Source organism: Labeo rohita, chromosome 10 (assembly GCF_022985175.1).
Source record: "Labeo rohita strain BAU-BD-2019 chromosome 10, IGBB_LRoh.1.0, whole genome shotgun sequence".
Lineage (NCBI taxonomy): Eukaryota > Metazoa > Chordata > Actinopteri > Cypriniformes > Cyprinidae > Labeo > Labeo rohita.
In genome coordinates this window covers 11,381,816-11,400,559 of record NC_066878.1, presented here as the reverse complement: position 1 = coordinate 11,400,559, position 18,744 = coordinate 11,381,816, and the positions used below count along the sequence as shown (strand labels likewise).

The 18,744-nt window shown below is 34.6% G+C and overlaps 1 protein-coding gene across 1 annotated transcript in view; it reads left to right on the top strand.

Moving 5' to 3' along the window:
- gbe1a (glucan (1,4-alpha-), branching enzyme 1a) overlaps positions 1-18,744 on the top strand; it is a 248,270-nt gene that overhangs the window by 53,878 nt on the left and 175,648 nt on the right. Inside the window, exons 6-7 of the mRNA XM_051121339.1 lie at positions 6,818-6,908; positions 14,446-14,655. Of these exons, the coding sequence (XP_050977296.1) occupies positions 6,818-6,908; positions 14,446-14,655 (301 nt within the window). The remainder of the gene's footprint in view (positions 1-6,817; positions 6,909-14,445; positions 14,656-18,744) is intronic.

Here is an 18,744-nt window from a genome sequence, read left to right as displayed (position 1 = left end):
GTCACGTAATTCAGCGTGACTGTATGTCAAGGTCAATATGTCTTTCAAAATATGAGAAAAGTTGGAAACCCACTGTAATTTTATAAATATAAATTTTATCTACATAATACAGTGAGCTTTTAATACAGTAAGCTTTCAATAAAGCAACTAAATGTTCCTTCGTTACTATATATAAAGTGATGTTTTCGAATTGGTAGCAGAGGCTTGGGCTCAGCCGTTAAACTATCAGCTTGAGATTTGAATTCATGGCAGTAGGTAGTAGTTAGCGCAAAAAAAAAGGTTTTTACAGACACGTTGTTGTTTCTTATGCATTTACACGTGTGTCGTCGAACTGTTTTATAAATGCAATATCACACTATTTAATCTTATATGTGACTCTGGACCACAAAACTAGTCATAAGGGTAAATTTTTTAAAAAATGCGATGTATTCATCATTTGAAAGCTGAATAAATATGCTTTCCATTGATGTGTGGTTTGTTAGGATAGGATAATATTTGGCCATAATACAACTATATGAATATCTGTAATCTGAGGGTGCAAGAAAATCACAATATTTAGAAAATCACCTTTAAATTTGTCCAAAAATGTAAGTTTTGATTTATTTACAGTAGGAAAATTAAAAAATATCTTCATGAAACATGATCTTTACTTAACATAATAATTTTTGGCATAAAATAAAAAATTTATGATTTTTTTGTTTTTTGTCATCCTCATTTTTTTGAGAAAGCACTGACTCCCAGTGGTGTAATGTAACAAAGTAATAATAGTACTTGAGTATTTTTTGGGAGTATCTGTACTTTACTTGAGTTTTTATATTTCAGCCAACTTTTACTTTTACTCGACTACATTTGCTAATTACAACAGCATATGCTGGTAGGTATGTTTTGATGCTGGGATGCTGGTTAGGTATGTTTTGATGCTGGTTTAAGCTGGTCCTTAGCTGGTTTATGCTGGTCCTTTGCTGGTTTTTGCTGGTCCTTTGCTGGTTTAAAACATACCTACCAGCATATGCTTTTTTTTTTTACCATGCAGGGCAATATATTTCCCCAAAGCATGTTCGTTACTTACTACAAAATAGTCAAAAGTCAGAAGAACACGGGCTGCGGGAAAGCAGGTTTGACAAATCAGTGGTGCAAACAAGTGCGCGCACAACCACAGAAGATTCATTTTGTTGTGTCTGGGGTGTGTGATATACAGTATATCTTCTGCGATAATACGGTGTTATAACAAGTGTTGTTGTAATGATGTGCGATCTGATATTATTGAGTAGGCTATATCACTAAATCGCACACAGAGTGCATGCGCGTTGATTTATTAGTCTATTAAAACTCAAAATTCCAGGCATCGTAAACAGCAAAAATGCTTCTGTGTGCTTTATTTATATAACTTAATATAGTTAACTTAATCTATAGCACACAAAGAGACTGTTTTTTTCTGCAGATGTCAGCATAACACATTTAATAATCATTTTATACAAGTTCAGTAAAGCAATAAGTGACTTACATTTTATTGCTTGTTTTTGATTAATTTTGCCAAAGAAAATAGTTCCAAACAAAGATTGCAGCACTGTTTTGCATCTCTGAGCAATGGACGGTGTTTACTTATTGAATGAATCCACTTTTTGAATGAATTGGTTGATAAAACTGATTCAGTGATTTACTCATTTAAGACAGTCAAATACTTTGTTCCAGAATAAATCCATTTGTATGAATCGGTTGAATCTAAATGACTCACTCATTAAGAGTCACTTACTGCCACCTACTCGTGGTTTTAATTTCATATTTTGACTATTTTTTTCATGTCCTAAATTATTTCAAATATTAGTAGCCTATTCAATGTTTTATGTTAAAAACAAAACAAATCTGCAACAGCAGTTTAAATGCATCCATGTCCCCTCTGAGATACATTAAACTGTAAATACACTGACCAAAATTATAAACGCAACACTTTTGTTTTTGCCCCCATTTTTCATGAGCTGAACTCAAAGATCTAAGACTTTTTCTATGTACACATAAGGCCTATTTCTCTCAAATATTGTTCACAAATCTGTGTTAGTGAGCACTTCTCCGAGATAATCCATCCACCTCACAGGTGTGGCATATCAAGATGCTGATTAGACAGCATGATTATTGCACAGGTGTGCCTTAGGCTGGCCACAATAAAAGGCCACTCTATAATGTGCAGTTTTATCACACAGCACAATGCCACAGATGTCGCAGGTTTTGAGGGAGTGTGCAGTTGGCATGCTGACTGCAGGAATGTCCACCAGAGCTGTTGCCCGTGAACTGAATGTTCATTTCTCTACCATAAGCCATCTCCAAAGGCGTTTCAGAGAATTTGGCAGTACATCCAACTGGCCTCACATCCGCAGACCACATGTAACCACACCAGCCCAGGGCCTCCACATCCAGCATCTTCACCTCCAAGATCGCCTGAGACCAGCCACCCGGACAGCTGCTGCAACAATCGGTTTGCATAACCAAAGAATTTCTGCACAAACTGTCAGAAACCGTTTCAGGGAAGTTCATCTGCACGCTCGTCGTCCTCATCAGGGTCTCGACCTGACCGCAGTTCGTCGTCGTAACCGACTTGAGTGGGCAAATGCTCACATTCGATGGCGTCTGACACTTTGGAGAGGTGTTCTCTTCACGGATGAATCCCGGTTTTCACTGTAGAGGGCAGATTACAGACAGCGTGTATGGCGTTGTGTGGGTGAGCGGTTTGCTGATGTCAACGTTGTGGATCGAGTGGCCTATGGTGGCGGTGGGGTTATGGTATGGGCAACCGTATGTTATGGACAACGAACACAGGTGCATTTTATTGATGGCATCTTGACGATACCGTGACGAGATCCTGAGCCTCATTGTTGTGCCATTCATCCACGACCATCACCTCATGTTGCAGCATGATAATGCACGGCCGCATGTTGCAAGGATCTGTACACAATTCCTGGAAGCTGAAAACATCCCAGTTCTTGCATGGCCAGCATACTCACCAAACATGTCACCCAAGCATGTTTGGGATGCTCTGGATCGGTGTATACGACAGCGTGTACAAGTTCCTGCCAATATACAGCAACTTCGCACAGCCATTCAAGAGGAGTAGACCAACATTCCACAGGCCACAATTAACAACCTGATCAACTCTATGTGAAGGAGATGTTTTGCACTGCGTGAGGCAAATGGTGGTCACACCAGATACTGACTGGTTTTTCGCATTTATAATTTTGGTCAGTGTACATCTAAATGCTATTTCAGATGCGGATTCCAGAAATGTTTTCTTATGTTGAAATGAAAGACACTAAATACCGGATGAAGTGCTTCTTATTCTTACCCAAAAATACAGCATGGAAGACAGAATTAAAACCAAACACAATCTTGCTATACTCAAGCTGTGTATGAACATTTTATATATATTCATTTGCTTCTTTTCCATTTTGCATTTACTTGTACTTTTACTTTCAATACTTAAGTACGAAAAGTATTTTTTAATCTTAAACATACTTAAGTACAATAAATATCACATACTTTAAGACTTTTACTCAAGTAATTTTGTAAACAGTGACTTAAACTTCTACCAAAGTAATTTTCTGGTAGGATATCTGTACTTTTACTTAAGTATGACTTTCAGGTACTTTATACACCACTGCTGACTCCCTTGCATCCCCTAAGAAAACCTATAGAGCGTAGCTCTAAGAAAACAGCTCAAGATGCCAGCTAAAAAGACCATGCATACAGTATACAGTGGCACAAATGAAACAAAAGAGGCAGACGCCAAGCAGTTCCATGTGGAATATCACGCTAACCGTTGCAAGCGGAACTGTTAAGTTTAGTTAGCAGATGTGAGAACAGCTGCCGCCTCGAGTGATTCCATTACCGCACGGAGAGCCGTTTCCCATGATTGTTCCCTTACAGAGCTTTTGACATGGAAGCCTGAGAGGAAGCCAGCCTACAATTACGATGTCAGAAGGTTCCAAATGAGGTTTTTTGAGCTGTGGGGATTTCAGAAGGTACCTTAAACATTAGTGTTCATTGCATTGGTCTGATCCATAAAACATAACCTTCTGTTGTTTGTTTTCTCGAGGGCTGAAGCGTTAACCTTTGCCTGGAGCAAATCTGTTTGTAAGCAGGGAGTTAGTTAGCGTAAAATTATTTTTCACCTTTTAAATGGGTGTTAAAATAGTGAGTCATTGTGGCTTCTCTGACTGCTCTCTCTCTCATGATCAGCGCACTCCCCGGGGTTCTGTGCCTCAGTTAATGTGCTCCTCAACCCTCCAGAAGCCAACAAAAGCAAAGCTGCACTTTGTCTCCTAATGGAAGAGCTTTTTGGCACTAGCTTTAGAAATGGTGGTGCCCTTATTTTGCCCTTAAATCCTTTCATGTCTTATTTTTCCCCGAAAAAAATTAATCAAGGAAATTATTTCTAGTAATTTTCTAGTTGCAAAGGAATACATGTGGAGTTTTAATATAAAAAAAAAAATGAAGTTACAGTACTCAAAGTCTTCTCAAGTGCTTAAAAAACACTGAAAATCAAAATAAATGTAGTGAAAGGAAATTGTCTATTTGGAAAATAACATTGTCAAATTATTATGTGTTACATATGGCCTGTCCTTGAGTTATCTGGATTTTTTTTGTTTTGTACTTCATGATAAAATGTTACTTGACAGGTCTGATGTTTATATCCATTGATAACAGATTTTGCGATGGAGGAAGGACTGAGTCAGATGAGCGGAACACAAAAGCATCCTTTGTACTGTGATTTAATCAACATCCACATGAAAAAGTGATTGACAAACAAAAGGAGCTAAACGCAAGTATCACAGAAGCAGAGGAAGCCAAGTCTAGCTTATTTAGCACTACGCTGTGAGAGCGCAAACAATGGTTAGCTTCTCAGACGACTGAGGTACAGTCACGACTACTGCAAGATATACAAGTGATAACACATCTCTATCCAAAAAAAATGCTGTTCTTGATGATCACTTGTGTTTTTAAGATAATATTTTTAGCCTATAGAATGAAATTTCAGCCATTACTCACCCTCAGACTCTGTATAACTTTCACAAAAGAAGATATTTGGAAAATGTCATTAAAACACTAATACTGTGAAATATCATTACTATTTCAATGTATTTTTAGCAGCCATTTTCCAGTTTTTAGTGTCACATGATCCTTCAGAAATCATTCTAATATGTTATTTTGCCGCTGTAGGTGTTTGTAAGAAGTTTTTAGCACTACCAATACCTTTCCCTTTGATATGATGAACACACGTCATGAAATCTGAAATATTTTGGTGCCGTTCTCAAGCATCAAACACTGTGGTAATGTTCAGTTGGAAGATCACAGACGGTGCTCAAAGCACCTGGGTAGGATTTCAGTTTTAATCTATGACAAATGCTTTAGTTATACTTGTTAAAGGAGGGTGGTAATATGTGTGTCTGGACTCACAGCAGTCTGATGAATCCTGGAATTGGCCTTGTGGTATTGTTTTTGTAAAAGGACTCGTAAAAATGTCAAAATGGCCTTTGTTGGGGACGCAGTAGAGCAAGATTGAGTGAACTGAAATCGAAAAAAGCTTTTTAGTAATTATTGTTTCACCTCAGTTCACTGTCCAAGACTAATTGCAACACACAATTAAAAGTAATGACAATTCAGATAGAAAAACAACCTATTAGTTCTGTTAAATCAACATTTGCTTTTAAAAACCCACAAAAATACCAATAAAAATGGTCAATTTTCTAATTTACTTCATGTAAAAAATGAAAAGTATGTCATTAATTACTCACCCTCATGTGGTTCCAAACCTGTAAGACCTTTGTTAATCTTCAAAACACAAATTAAGATATTTTTGATGAAATCTGAAAGCTTTCTGACCCTACACTGTAAAAAACAATTTGTTGAGTCAACTTAAAATAATTTGTAATCTGGCTGCCTTAAAATTTTAAGTTCAGTCAACTCAAAAACAGTTTATTCAACTTGAAATGTTAAATTATACTAAGTGACAGCTTAGATATTTGAGTTGAATCAACTTAAAATTTTACGGACCCATCTGTTAAGTTTAGCAAACACAAATATCTAAGTTGTTACTTAGTACAACTTAACATTTCAAGTTGACTAAACTTATTTTAGTTGACTGAACTTAAAATTTTAAGGCAGCAGGGTAACAAATTATTTTAAGCTGACTCAACAAATTGTGTTTTTTTATTTTTTACAGTGTACATAGACCTTTCTGGGCCTTGAACATGTCATTGCTGTCTATGCAGGGTCAGAAAGCTCAAAATTTATGTTCCAAAGATGAACAAAGGTCTGGAACTATAAGATATACTTTACAGTAGTTACTTGGAGGTGAACTTAGGCCTCAAGACCAGAACCAGATCCTGAAGGAGACTAAAACACCTCAAACTTTGACACCTCTTTGATGTTATTTATCAAAATCTATCAATACAATTTTATCACAGGCTTATTATTCACAGAAAGTGTTTATGCTGATATTCTTGTCATGAAAAATATTAACTTAATTGTAATTTATCATGCTGCCGTTTTGTGATTGAAGATTCAGATCATGCTGCAGTTGACATTTAATCCTATGCTTTGGTTTCACTAATGTTTAATTATGTTTTAATTCATTTACATTTTCCAGCGTGGATGTCGCAGCATTTGAAATTAAGCCATATTGTTAAGATAACAACTTGCACAAAGATCACGTCTTAGATGTGTTTTACTTTGAAGATCTTGTTTTGTTGAAAGTCTTTTGACTGTAAAACTGATTTAAGATGCTTTTAACTTCCTACACTTTTTTCCCCTTGTTTTTTCCTCTCAGGATACAACTGTATCCAGCTCATGGCAATCATGGAACATGCCTACTATGCAAGCTTCGGCTATCAAGTCACTAACTTCTTTGCAGCTTCCAGGTACATTTACATTTGTGCATTTGGCAGATACTTTTATCTAGACCGACTTGCATTTAATGCATGACCTAAGAGGTTTGAATGTATATTTCATTTAATTGATTTTATTTGACATGGACATCACAATTACATTGGACAAACCATATGCATTTGCTCAAGTGTTTTAGCAAAAAAACAATAATAATAATTACAATACACAAAAAGTAATAGTAACACCAAAATAACAATAACAATAGACGAAAGGAAGAAAAGAAAAAACATAATTACATACATAAGCTATGAAGCAAAGGCAACTTGATCAAACAATAACCTGACAGTAGACTATTTATGTAAACACTGTTGTTTAACCATCGTTTAAGTCCTCTATTAAAAGCATTGCCGTTATTTTCTGATTTTAAATTTGTAGGTAAAGCATTCCAGAGTTTTGCACCCTTCACCGAAAAAACAGACTGACCAAAAGAGGTCTTATATTTAGGAACAAGACAATTACCACTAATACTGGCTTGTGTGTTTGCCCTTTGAGAGGTCTGACGTCTACTGATTAATTTGGAAAACAGCAGTGATGCATGATTCTTCAAACATTTAAAAAACAATTTAAGATAATTAAAATCAATGAAGCTATCAAAACTAAGAAGGTTATGCTTTTGTAGAACATTGATGCCAGCAATGATGCCATCGCATAGGTTTCTGGTCCATAACTTTTATTGCCTGTTTGTATATTGAAACAATAGGCTTCAGTGTAGTTAAAAAGGCTTGCGACCATGATGTAATACAATATGATAAATGAAAATATCATTGCATGCATGTACAATTTTGCAGTTTGACATGACAAATCCCTATTAATAAATTTAAACAATTTAGATTTGACCTAGGTTTGACCTTCTTACAAATATTCTTAACTTGACTGTCAAATTTTAAATTCTTATCCAGAATTATGCCAAGATACCAAACTTCATTCACTACTTCAATTACTTCATTTTTGATTTGCACCTCAAAAACATCCCTTACAGGCCTATTTCGTATGGAGAAGCATATGGAAACTGTTTTCTTGACATTAAGAGTTAAATGAAACAACTCAAGCCATCTAGAAAGATTCTGCAATGCCTGAATCAGGTGCTCACCTGCCAGGTTAGGTGTTTTAGCAGACACATGAATAACTGCATACAACTGGTAGTTGACACCTGGACAGCAATTAGGTAGGTAATTTATATACACTGTAAACACCAATGGACCAAGTACAGACTTTTGCGGTACTCCCATGTTGTTAACACAAACAAATGACTTCGCCCCATTGACCCTAACACATTGCTGTTTCCCACCCAAATAAGACCCAAACCACTGTAAAGCTTCTGATGACATTTTAAACTGATTTAATTTATTTAATAAAATACTGTGATTAACAGTGTCAAAGGCATTCTTTAGGTCCAGAAACACTGCCCCTACAACATTTCCTTTATCCAATGAAACTTTTACTTTTTTCCAGCAAATAACAATTAGCTAATTCAGTGGAATATTTGTCTCTAAATCCAAACTGCTGTGGATGAAGCAACTGGTTAGACTCTAAATGTTCCATTAATTGCTCGGCAACAATCTTCTCCGAAACTTTTGAAACTACAGGTAGAATAGCGATAGGCCTAGAATTACTAACTACCTCCTTATCTCCTGATTTACAGACAGGTGTAATTATTGTCGTTTTCCAAATCTCTGGGAATGTTTTTGTTTGTATTGACAAATTTATTAAATAAGTAATTGGCTCCAACAGACAACTTTGATATCTCTTGATTAATTCAGCATTAATGTTATAAAAGTCCTTAGACATGGAATTTCTCATATTTGCAATCACTTTTTCAACTTCATCATGAGATACCTCTTTAATATAAAAGTAGCCTGTGTGAGCAAAATCAAACTCTTCAGTGGATGACTCAATATATTTAAAATCGCAAAGGGGAGCCAAAACGTTCGAAAGGGGCGGGTCCACTTTTAGTAAAATGCCTTTAACTCCTAAACAGAATGAGATACCATCGCCAAACTCAGAACGCCTATGTAAGAGCTCAATCTGAGGTCGCATGAAAAAATTTGCAGAGTTTAACCACTTGGTGTCGCTATAAGAGGGGGGAAAACATAAAAATTGCTATAACTATGCAACCATTTGTCCTATCAATATGAAAATCGCTGTGCACGGTCTTGGTCCAAAGTGCCACAAGTGTCTATAAGGACATTTGCGTATAAAAAAAAAAAAAAAAAAACATGGCGGCCACTGGCTGATGAAGTTTGAGCACCTATTAGACAAGGTTAACAGAGGCCGATCGGAATGATACTTGGTGGGCCTGTTTGACTCATGGCCCAAAAGGTCTGTGAGAAATTTGAAAGAAATTGGCCACTGGGGGACAATATCACATTTTCATAGTCGTTAACAATTGTACATTGTATGGTTTTTCGTACATATCGTGTATTCATATCATATGGTAGAACTCGTCATTCTAAGCAACTTTGCCTCTAGAACCACTGCTGTCAATTACATTTTTTGTTAAATGATTGAGAAGATGTAAAAAAATAAAATAATAATACTTTTGCGTACTAGTCCTAGGTTTGGGGAAAAAACACTGTGGTACAATTCAGTGGCGATTTCTTTAAGACTGCAAGGGAAGCTCAGCTTCCCCTATAATGTCACAAAATTAATGGTCAAATTATGTACTATTGTATTAACATTTTATTGACTAAAAATGCGTTAGAAAACGTTCATCTCAAAGACGAGTTCGTTCAGAATCAGTTAGATATAGCAGGTCGGCTGACTTGATTTTCTTCTCATACATTCCCGTAGCGTCACAGCGCATTTCCCCGTTGAAGCCCAGCGTCCATTGACTTCAATGCGGCTGCTTTGAACGTTTTTTTTCAGTGCTTTGAAACTAGACGGTCATTGGATAAACGCTGCGATTATGTCCCGCCCACGGACGCTCAGCGTCTCTGGGGGTGAATGAGGAGCAAATGAGGAGTGGGCTGGCCTGGACTCCGAGCTTCTGCGTGATGATTGGAGGGTCTGTCGAAAGATTGCATCTCCTTTTGACTGACAGCGATTTTGTACTATAAGGAATCACTGAAGCTATTCGCGCTCAGTCCCATCGTGGATTTCTCAAGTTCAGTCGAAATAAAACTGCTGCAACCTATTTCTTTATATTTGCTTGGCGAAATTGCTTGATTTTCATCATACATTTCACACAATTATACACCACATTCCTTGTTTCACTTTTACAGAGTTTAATATTTTTTTTAGATCGTTCATTCATTCATTCATGTTAATATTTAATGTAGTAATCAATATATATATATAGATTACTACATTAAATATTAACATGAAGGATGACTATAAATTAATATAAATATATATATATATATATATATATATATATATATATATATATATAGTAATCTTGAAAAATTTTAACATAACATAATGAAACCTTATATTTCTATTAAAATACTTTAGAAATAAATAAATAAATCTCCATAATAACCTTATTTAAATTGCAAAATATTTATACTATATAGTAGCATCTGACTAAAAGAAAAATACATCATATTTTGCATAATAAAACTAAAGCTTTTTTTTTTACGATTGTTTGCATTGTGACTTACTTATGACAATAAGGCACATTCTTGTGAATAAATAAATAGACAATTTTACGATGTAGGCCGAAAATGAGCTTCCCCTATTTGACAGACCAGTAGCCGCCACTGGTACAATTCTCTGGACTCTCTAGGCCAATTTTTCATGGTTGTAAACAATTGTACAATTGTATTGTTCGGTTTTCCGCACATATACACAATGTTCGTATCATATGTTAGATCTCCTCATTCTGGACAACTTTGCCTCTAGAACCACTGCTGTCAATTCAATTGTTTGTTAAATGATCGAGAAGATGTAAAAAAAAAAATAAAATGAAATAATTTTGTGTACTAGTCCTAGGTTTGGAAAAACAACACTGTGGTACAATTCTCTGGACTTTCTAGGTCAATAAGTATATAAAAAAGTGAAATTTACCCTTTGGGAAGCTATAACAGGGTAATTTGGAAAGGGGGCCTGTCCAGACTTACCCCAAATCCCATAAAGCCTAAAGGAAAACTCAAAACTTCACAAAACCTAAGCACACGTGACAGGTGATTATAACAATCATACAAAGTTTTAAGGAGATCGGACCACAGCTAGTGCTATAACAGTCATAAACATTAACAAACATAATATTTCTATGGTAAATTACCATAATATGGTAAAATAAGTTTGCTGGTTACAGGATTGCCAAATAATGTCTTTTTTCATATGTGGATAAATGCCTTACAGCACGTGAACCCTGGTAATCGCTGCTTGCAGCTATATTGTTTCATTTGTGTTTGGGTGCTACAAAATAATTTTAGTCTTGAGGGAAGACCTCCAAACCAAAGGTTTATTGTTACGTAAAATATATAGTCACTGTAGCAGTGTTTGACAGGAGTCTTAACTGGTGGGTCACAACCCAAAAATGAGTGGTTGGTTAGAACAATGCTATGGATAATCAATAGCAAAATCTTCCCATATCTTTTGTCATTGTGCGTTCAGCATCATCCTCAAAACATGGTCAGCGCTATAGATTAAAACACGATTGCTTCTGTACAGGATACGTTTGCATTTCCCTCTTGAAGCTGTCGGACGACTAACAGCCTTAAAGTCGCCAAGGCGGTTATGCATTGTATTTTTAAGAATGAAGGTTAACACCTTCGTCCCGAAGGAAATTATATTCACCTCGGGACTTCAGATCTAGTTGTTCCGGATATGGCAAGAACATGGACTTCTCCTTCACCAAAACGCATTAGCATGCTGTGCCCTGGTCACATTTTATTTATTAGCGCTATATCTACAAGGCCTGGTAGACTGAGCGTGTGACAGTATCTAAATGCTTTTCATTTTCCTTTAGAGCTGAGGGTTTGGTGGGGTTGTCTCTCAGCCCATGCAGCAGTAATTCCAGTCTTTAAATCAGGATGAGGTCCTCTGTCAAGGACAGTAATCTTACTGTAAACACATTTGCCGCTAATCCCCAAATAGAAGAAAGCCCCGATAAATAACAATAGTAAAAAACAGAATTGGGTCTCCAAAATAAATAAACTCTCATGAAAGAAAATTGCATCTTTGAATGTGGGGAGTGAGCAACTCCCTCACCCTAATAAGATATGACAGAGTCATTGGGAATCTTTATTTGGCTTTGGCTGGCTGAGGCGGCCGGCACTGGTGGACCAGTCCAGATAAAGTGCAATGTATACAGAGTAATTTCACTCATGATTGATCACTCATGCACATTTAAGACCTATTCCTCTTTCTGCCGGGTGGAGGGAGCGAGCAAGGGAGGTGACTTGGAATATCATTAGCTCTCTTCTCACTTTACTTGTTCTTTGTCCTGGTATCTTTTAACCCCGTGGAGTAGATACAGCGCTGGGCATGATGGGAGTTTGGAGTGAGTATTTGCTTTGTGATTTTAGAATCCAGAATCTACTTGTTTTTTTTCATTCTGTAGGAGGTTCTTTAGCCGTGGTTTGATTAGACTTACCAGTAAGTTAGTAGGTAGATGCCGTTAATTGATTATTATGCATGCAAAATTCATGTTTTTGACATTGATGGCTGTTTAAAATAATGTATTCTTGTATTTTGCAAGCAACATATAAATCACAAAATGTCATTAGGTGATAATCAACGTTGTTTTTCCGTGTAGTACAGGCATTGATGGCTAAGGTAGTTGGTATAAATATTTCCACTACTAAGTGCAATATTTTCATCATAAAAAATGGTTCTGATTCTGTTTCTTGGGTTCTTTAATTAGTACTTTTGAGGAACATATATTGTAATTCTATTTGAATAATATAAATATAAATATGTTCTATATATTTAAAGAGTTAATTTGCAAAAACAGATAACTCTGTTTTTATTCATTTTCAAAAATCATGTTTTTTCATTGTGCATTCCAATTAATCTCAGTCAAACTGCAGTTGAGTTATTTTGATTAAGTAGGAACGATTCTCATTATTAACTAGTTGCTTATTAGCATGTTTATTATAAACACATTGGCTGTTTATTATACTTATAAAGCACATATTCTGCGTAAACATATTTAGTAACTACCTTGCTAACTGTTAATAAGCAGTAAATTAGGAATTTATTGATGCAAAAGTTGTAGTTAATGGTTTATTAATAGTGAGAATTGGACCTTAAAAAAAGTGTAGTGTAACCAGTAAAAAAAAAAAAAAAAAAGATAAAAAAAAAACATGAGTTATCTGTTTTAACAAATAAACTCTTCATTTACATATCTAATATTTATAGTAATATTTTAATATAATAATATAAATATAAGAAATATAATAATATGTATCTGCCAAAAAACATAGTAATAAATTACATCTATCAAAATAGAAGTGTAATTTTCAATTGTAATAATATTTCAAAATATTTGTTTTTATCATAAGGGACTTCTTTCAAAAACAATCCAAACTAATTATTTAAGTTTGTAAGTACATTATAATTTAATAACCAATATACAGCATACTAGTAGTTAACAACATTAACAAACTTGAACAAAATATTAGATTTTTTTTTAAAGTAGTATATTAATATTAATATATTTAATAGTAGTATATTAAATAGTTTTTTTTATCTTTTTAATATAAAATAATATAAAAATATTACAATTTTAATATGAAATAGTACATTTTTAATTTACTGTTTTTATATTAAATAGTAAATGTTTAATTAAATAGTGATATAAATGAATGTATTAATATATTTTTTAATACAACTGATTGTGACAAAATAATATAATGTAATGATGTATTTACATTATACATACATTTATATTACTGAATTTATATTCATTTAACATTTACATTAATTAACTGAATTACTTATTATTATTATTATTAAGAAATGTTTTTTGTTTCCCAATCATGAAGGACGTCTCCTATTCAGTTATATTATTTCTGAGATTTTCCATCAAAGGTAAATGTCACAGCATGTGAATAGTAGAATTTTACAATAAGTCGCTAATTAGTTAATCAGTTGGCCTTTTTATCCCAAGCAACATACAGTTGCATGGACCATCCGTGTGGAGTAAACTGGTTAAATGTTTTGCTTAAGAACTCTTTTTAGGGAGTTTGATTGACAAGTGATCTGACCAATCATAACGCTGAAGAGACGATCGGTTCACTTGCCGCTTGAACTGAGGCGGTATACAGATCTGTCATGACACATCAAAGAGCCACAAAATGATATTAATTGTTTGAATTTCTTTTTAAAAAAAAGACTAAATTTGAAAGCTTTTCAAGTTTAAGCCCACCAAAGTTAATCTACTCTCCTGTCTAATTTGTTTGTCAGACAAAATGGCAGATTCAATCAAGCTCCCTGCAAAGGGTCAAAACTTGACCTTTTAACCTAGAACCTTTCGGTTACCACTTAAGATCTGTATCAACTAGCTTAAACCACCTCATAACCATCAACCTCTTAACACACACATTCTCTTTCCCACAGCCGCTTCGGCACTCCTGATGATCTGAAGTATCTGGTTGATACCGCACACTCCATGGGCATCACGGTTCTTCTAGACGTGGTCCACAGTCACGCCTCCAGCAACACAGAAGATGGGCTGAACTACTTTGACGGGACGGACTCTTGTTTCTTTCACGGAGGCTCCAGAGGAAACCACTCGCTCTGGGGCAGTCGGCTCTTCAATTACTCCAGGTGAGCCAAATATCCAAGCTGAATACATTCTGTTCACATTCCCAACTCTTGTCCTGTTCAATTAGTTCTCATTTGTGAATATCAAACAGCCCTTGAGTTTTCCGCAAGCTTTCACATGCTAATGGAGCACTAATGGATCTTAATGGCATCTTAAGACGTCTAAGAGGTACTATGGTGTTTCCTGAACCATCACAGCCGTTCACCTATGATCCACTTTGATTACTGGGCAAGTGTGGCACGCTTCGAATGCGGTACTTCACGGTTTGCAAACAAGCTTTTTTTTGGTAAATCTTCAATCCGTGTCGCCTAACTCACAATAAGAACCTTAAGAAATTTCTCCCGTCCCTCGTCTTTCTTCTCCCTTTTGCTCATCTCTTCGATGACAGGCTCTCTTTACGCCACCTCTCAGCGCTGATCCATTAGAGGTCTCAGTGCTGCCCTCCGTTGCCCTCTTCTGTAATGGGATTTCACATCATTGTTGTTTGAATCTGAAGAGTCATGCCTCACCCACCAAAATGATAGTCCTGTCTGGCGGTTACCTCTGCGAATGAACATTGATTTTTGGTCATATCTTTGTTATTGATTCTGGCCGTATGCCTTTTGTTCCCTCTCTGCTTCTGTGTTTTTCTTCCCGGGTTCCTTTTCGCCGCTGGCGATATTTTAATGTTTTTACATAGCTTGGTAGTGATGGGATGGAATATCTGCTGTACTAGAGTGAAAAACTTTCTGGTTATCATTCTGCTTGAGATTATTGCTTTTTATCACAGCTGAAAGAATGATTCATTTTACGTGCAGTATGTAGCTGTTTAGTCACATGTAAGTGTTGTTAGAGGAGCTAATTTCATAATGTAGCTTGTAAATGTACAAGCTACTAAATTTAAATTTAGTAATACAGCCAAGCTACCCTACTGAAATTGTAAATTGTATTTTAAGTACATATATTTTTAAAATAATTCAATAAAATTATGTATTCTATATATTTATCTGTTATAACAATTATTAGCAATTACATTTATGTAACATAAAATGTATATTCAAATAAATATATACATTTAATTTTAATAAAGGCATATTTTAACTAAGTATTTTTTTATTTTATTTTGTAAAATTGTTATATTTTACAAATTTTTATCTGTGTCATCACTAAAGCAGTGTATTATTTATTTATATCCTGTCTAGTATTTATTAATATTTTGAATTTTCATTTTAATGTTATTTTAAGTAATTTCGGTGTGTGGGGGGAGGTTGGTTTTTGTCATTTTTTTGTCTTTTTTTTTAGTTTATATATGGTGTGCAAAAATTATTTTTTATTTAAATTATGTATTCCACATATTTATGTATTATAACAATTATTAGTAATTAGATTTCTTCAACATAAAATGTAAATTAAAATATTAAGTAATTTAATTTAATAATAAATATACACTAAAAACAGAGTATTTTATTTTGTAATATTTTCTCTGTGCAATATTTGTGCTGTTACTAAATGTACTATTTATATACTTTTCTAGTAGTTGAATTTTAATTTTAATTTTAGTTTAAGTAATTTTGGTATGTGATTTTGTAATTTATACACACACACACACACTATTTATAATACTATTATAAATTCTATTTTTAGTAATGTTTTTGAGTTAGTTGACAATGCCCCATTTTTCATTTTGTGTACCTTTTCTTTGAATTTTTCATCTAATATTTATGTTTTATTTAATTTCAACTTTATTTCAATGACTGAAAATGATGCTGTAATTGAAATATTTGGTTTAGTTACCAACAATACAGAATTTAACTGCAAAGCATAAAATGTAAAAATGTAGTAATTAGATTTTGTTTACACTTCGTTGTAAATTTTCCCAAACATTTTTATGTGTTTAAGCTTACTTTATACTTCCAAATGCATATTTTGTCTTGTGCTTGTACTTTCTTGGTTTTCTTAGCCATCAAATATTTAGCCCTGGAATTTAGTCTTGTGCTCAAGAAGGAAAAAAATATATATCATGAAACCTAGGAAACTGTCACACCGCATAAAAAATGACAAAAGAAACAAGCACATTAAAACAGCTCAGCTCTTATTCTCACAGTCCTGTAGAATTAATCTTGAAATAACACAGATGGTTTTCAAATCATGTAATGCCATTATATCCTGCACATTGTTATTATATATACTTATTAAGTTTCAGATTGTTTTTTCAGACAAACAAATCAATAGCTGCTTGGCTTTTCTTTAAAGAAACTTGAAAACAACAGCCAGTCTATTCTAATCTTGCTTTTAATTAAACTAATTGAGAGCTACCAATTTATACCCATTGTTCTGACATTCCTCATTTATCAGTCTTTGATTTTTGAGTTTAATTACTCATAGTGTTTTTGAATCTTTTAAAAATTGTATTAAACTGGATGATATTTTACTTGTTTCCGCAGCTCACCTTGCAACTTAATGCGAGTGTGTGTGTTTGTTTACGCAGAGAAATTCGAGGATCATTTAGTGATAGAATAAAAGGACAATAGACAGTACAGTTTCAAAGCTTTGTATAGTGAATAATTTATTTATTAATTCTGTTTTATTTGTTAATCTGTTATTTTGTGGACTGTTGTTTGAAGGCTTTGATGCTGTTGTTGTTGTTGTTTTTTTTGGTTCAGTGTTTGTTCAGCCCCAATTATTTTTGATACTGATGAGGGATTGGTGGAGTGGCAGTAATATATCGATTCTTCTTTAAAGTCTTTCATCTGTGGCCTGCTGCAGTTGTTGGCGTCTCTGTGGTGTAAATGAGCCTGTCTCATCCGCCCCTTACCTCTGTCAATTCCCTCTAACAATCTCCTCTCTCTCTCTTTCCTTTGCATCTCTTCATTATGCATAAATTCAGAGTGCCTGAGAATGAAGTGTCTAATGCTTCTGTAAAAGTTTTTTGGTTTTGTTTTGAAGTGAGTCACCAGTGATGAGCGTCGCTCTTCCAGGGTGTTTACGTCTTTTGAAGGTGATTGTAAATGATAGCTGTGTCGACTCCATCTCCTTCGACTATCCTTATGGATTTGACACGGCCCATCGGAAATAGCCGAAGGATGACCCTCTCACCCTCATTTCCATTAAAATCCAATCAGAGGAGACACGCCTCACTTCCGTGGGTCCGTAAACGGCCGTGACGTCCCCTGATCTGATACAATCCGTGTCCAAAACTGAACGCAGAACAGTGTTTTGTATGGATGAAAGAAGATCTTCATACAGGTTTCCAAAGCAACATAATGTCTTAAGATATAGAACAAGTTCCAGTGTGTCCAAGCATAATGCTTATTACAGATGAAACTAAATTATTCAAAATGTTACTTTAGTATTATTTATATGCTAGTGTTAAAACTATGATGAAAAATCTTCGGCAAGCTTTTTCCTATGACTAAAATGAGATGAAGCCCGTTTCTGCCACTGAATGAAAAAAAAGGTAATTGCCTTTTTATCTCACAGTTTGGACTTTTTTTATATATATATATATATATTTCACAATTCTCAGAATTGCGTGATATAAACTCACAATTGTGAGAAATAAAGTCAGAAATGTGAGTTATAAACTCGCAATTCTGAGAACATATCAGTCTTTTTTTCCCCTCAAAATTGCATTTTATAACTCGCAAGTTGCAAGTTTATATCTCACAATTCTGAGCAAAAAGTTGTGGTTGTGTTGAAAAAGTCTGAATTGCAAGATATAAACTCACAATTTCGGAAAAAAGGGGAGAATTGCTGGATACAAACTTGCGTTTGCAAAAAAAAGTTAGAATTGCAAGCTTTTATCTCAAAGGTCTGACTTTATTATCACAATTGTGAGTTTATATCAGGCAATTCTCATAAAAAAGACTTTAATTTCTCAGAATTGTAGGTTTGTATCACGTAATTCTGAGAAAAAAAGTCGGAATTGTGAGTTAATATCTTGCAATTTTGACTTTATAACACGTAAATGTGTGTTTATATCACACAACTTGAGAAAAAAGTCAGAATTATGATTTTATATCTTGTAATTCTGAGAAAAAAGTCAGAATTGTGAGTTATCTCACAGGTCTGACTTTATAGCATGCAAATTTATCATGCAATTCTGAGAAAGA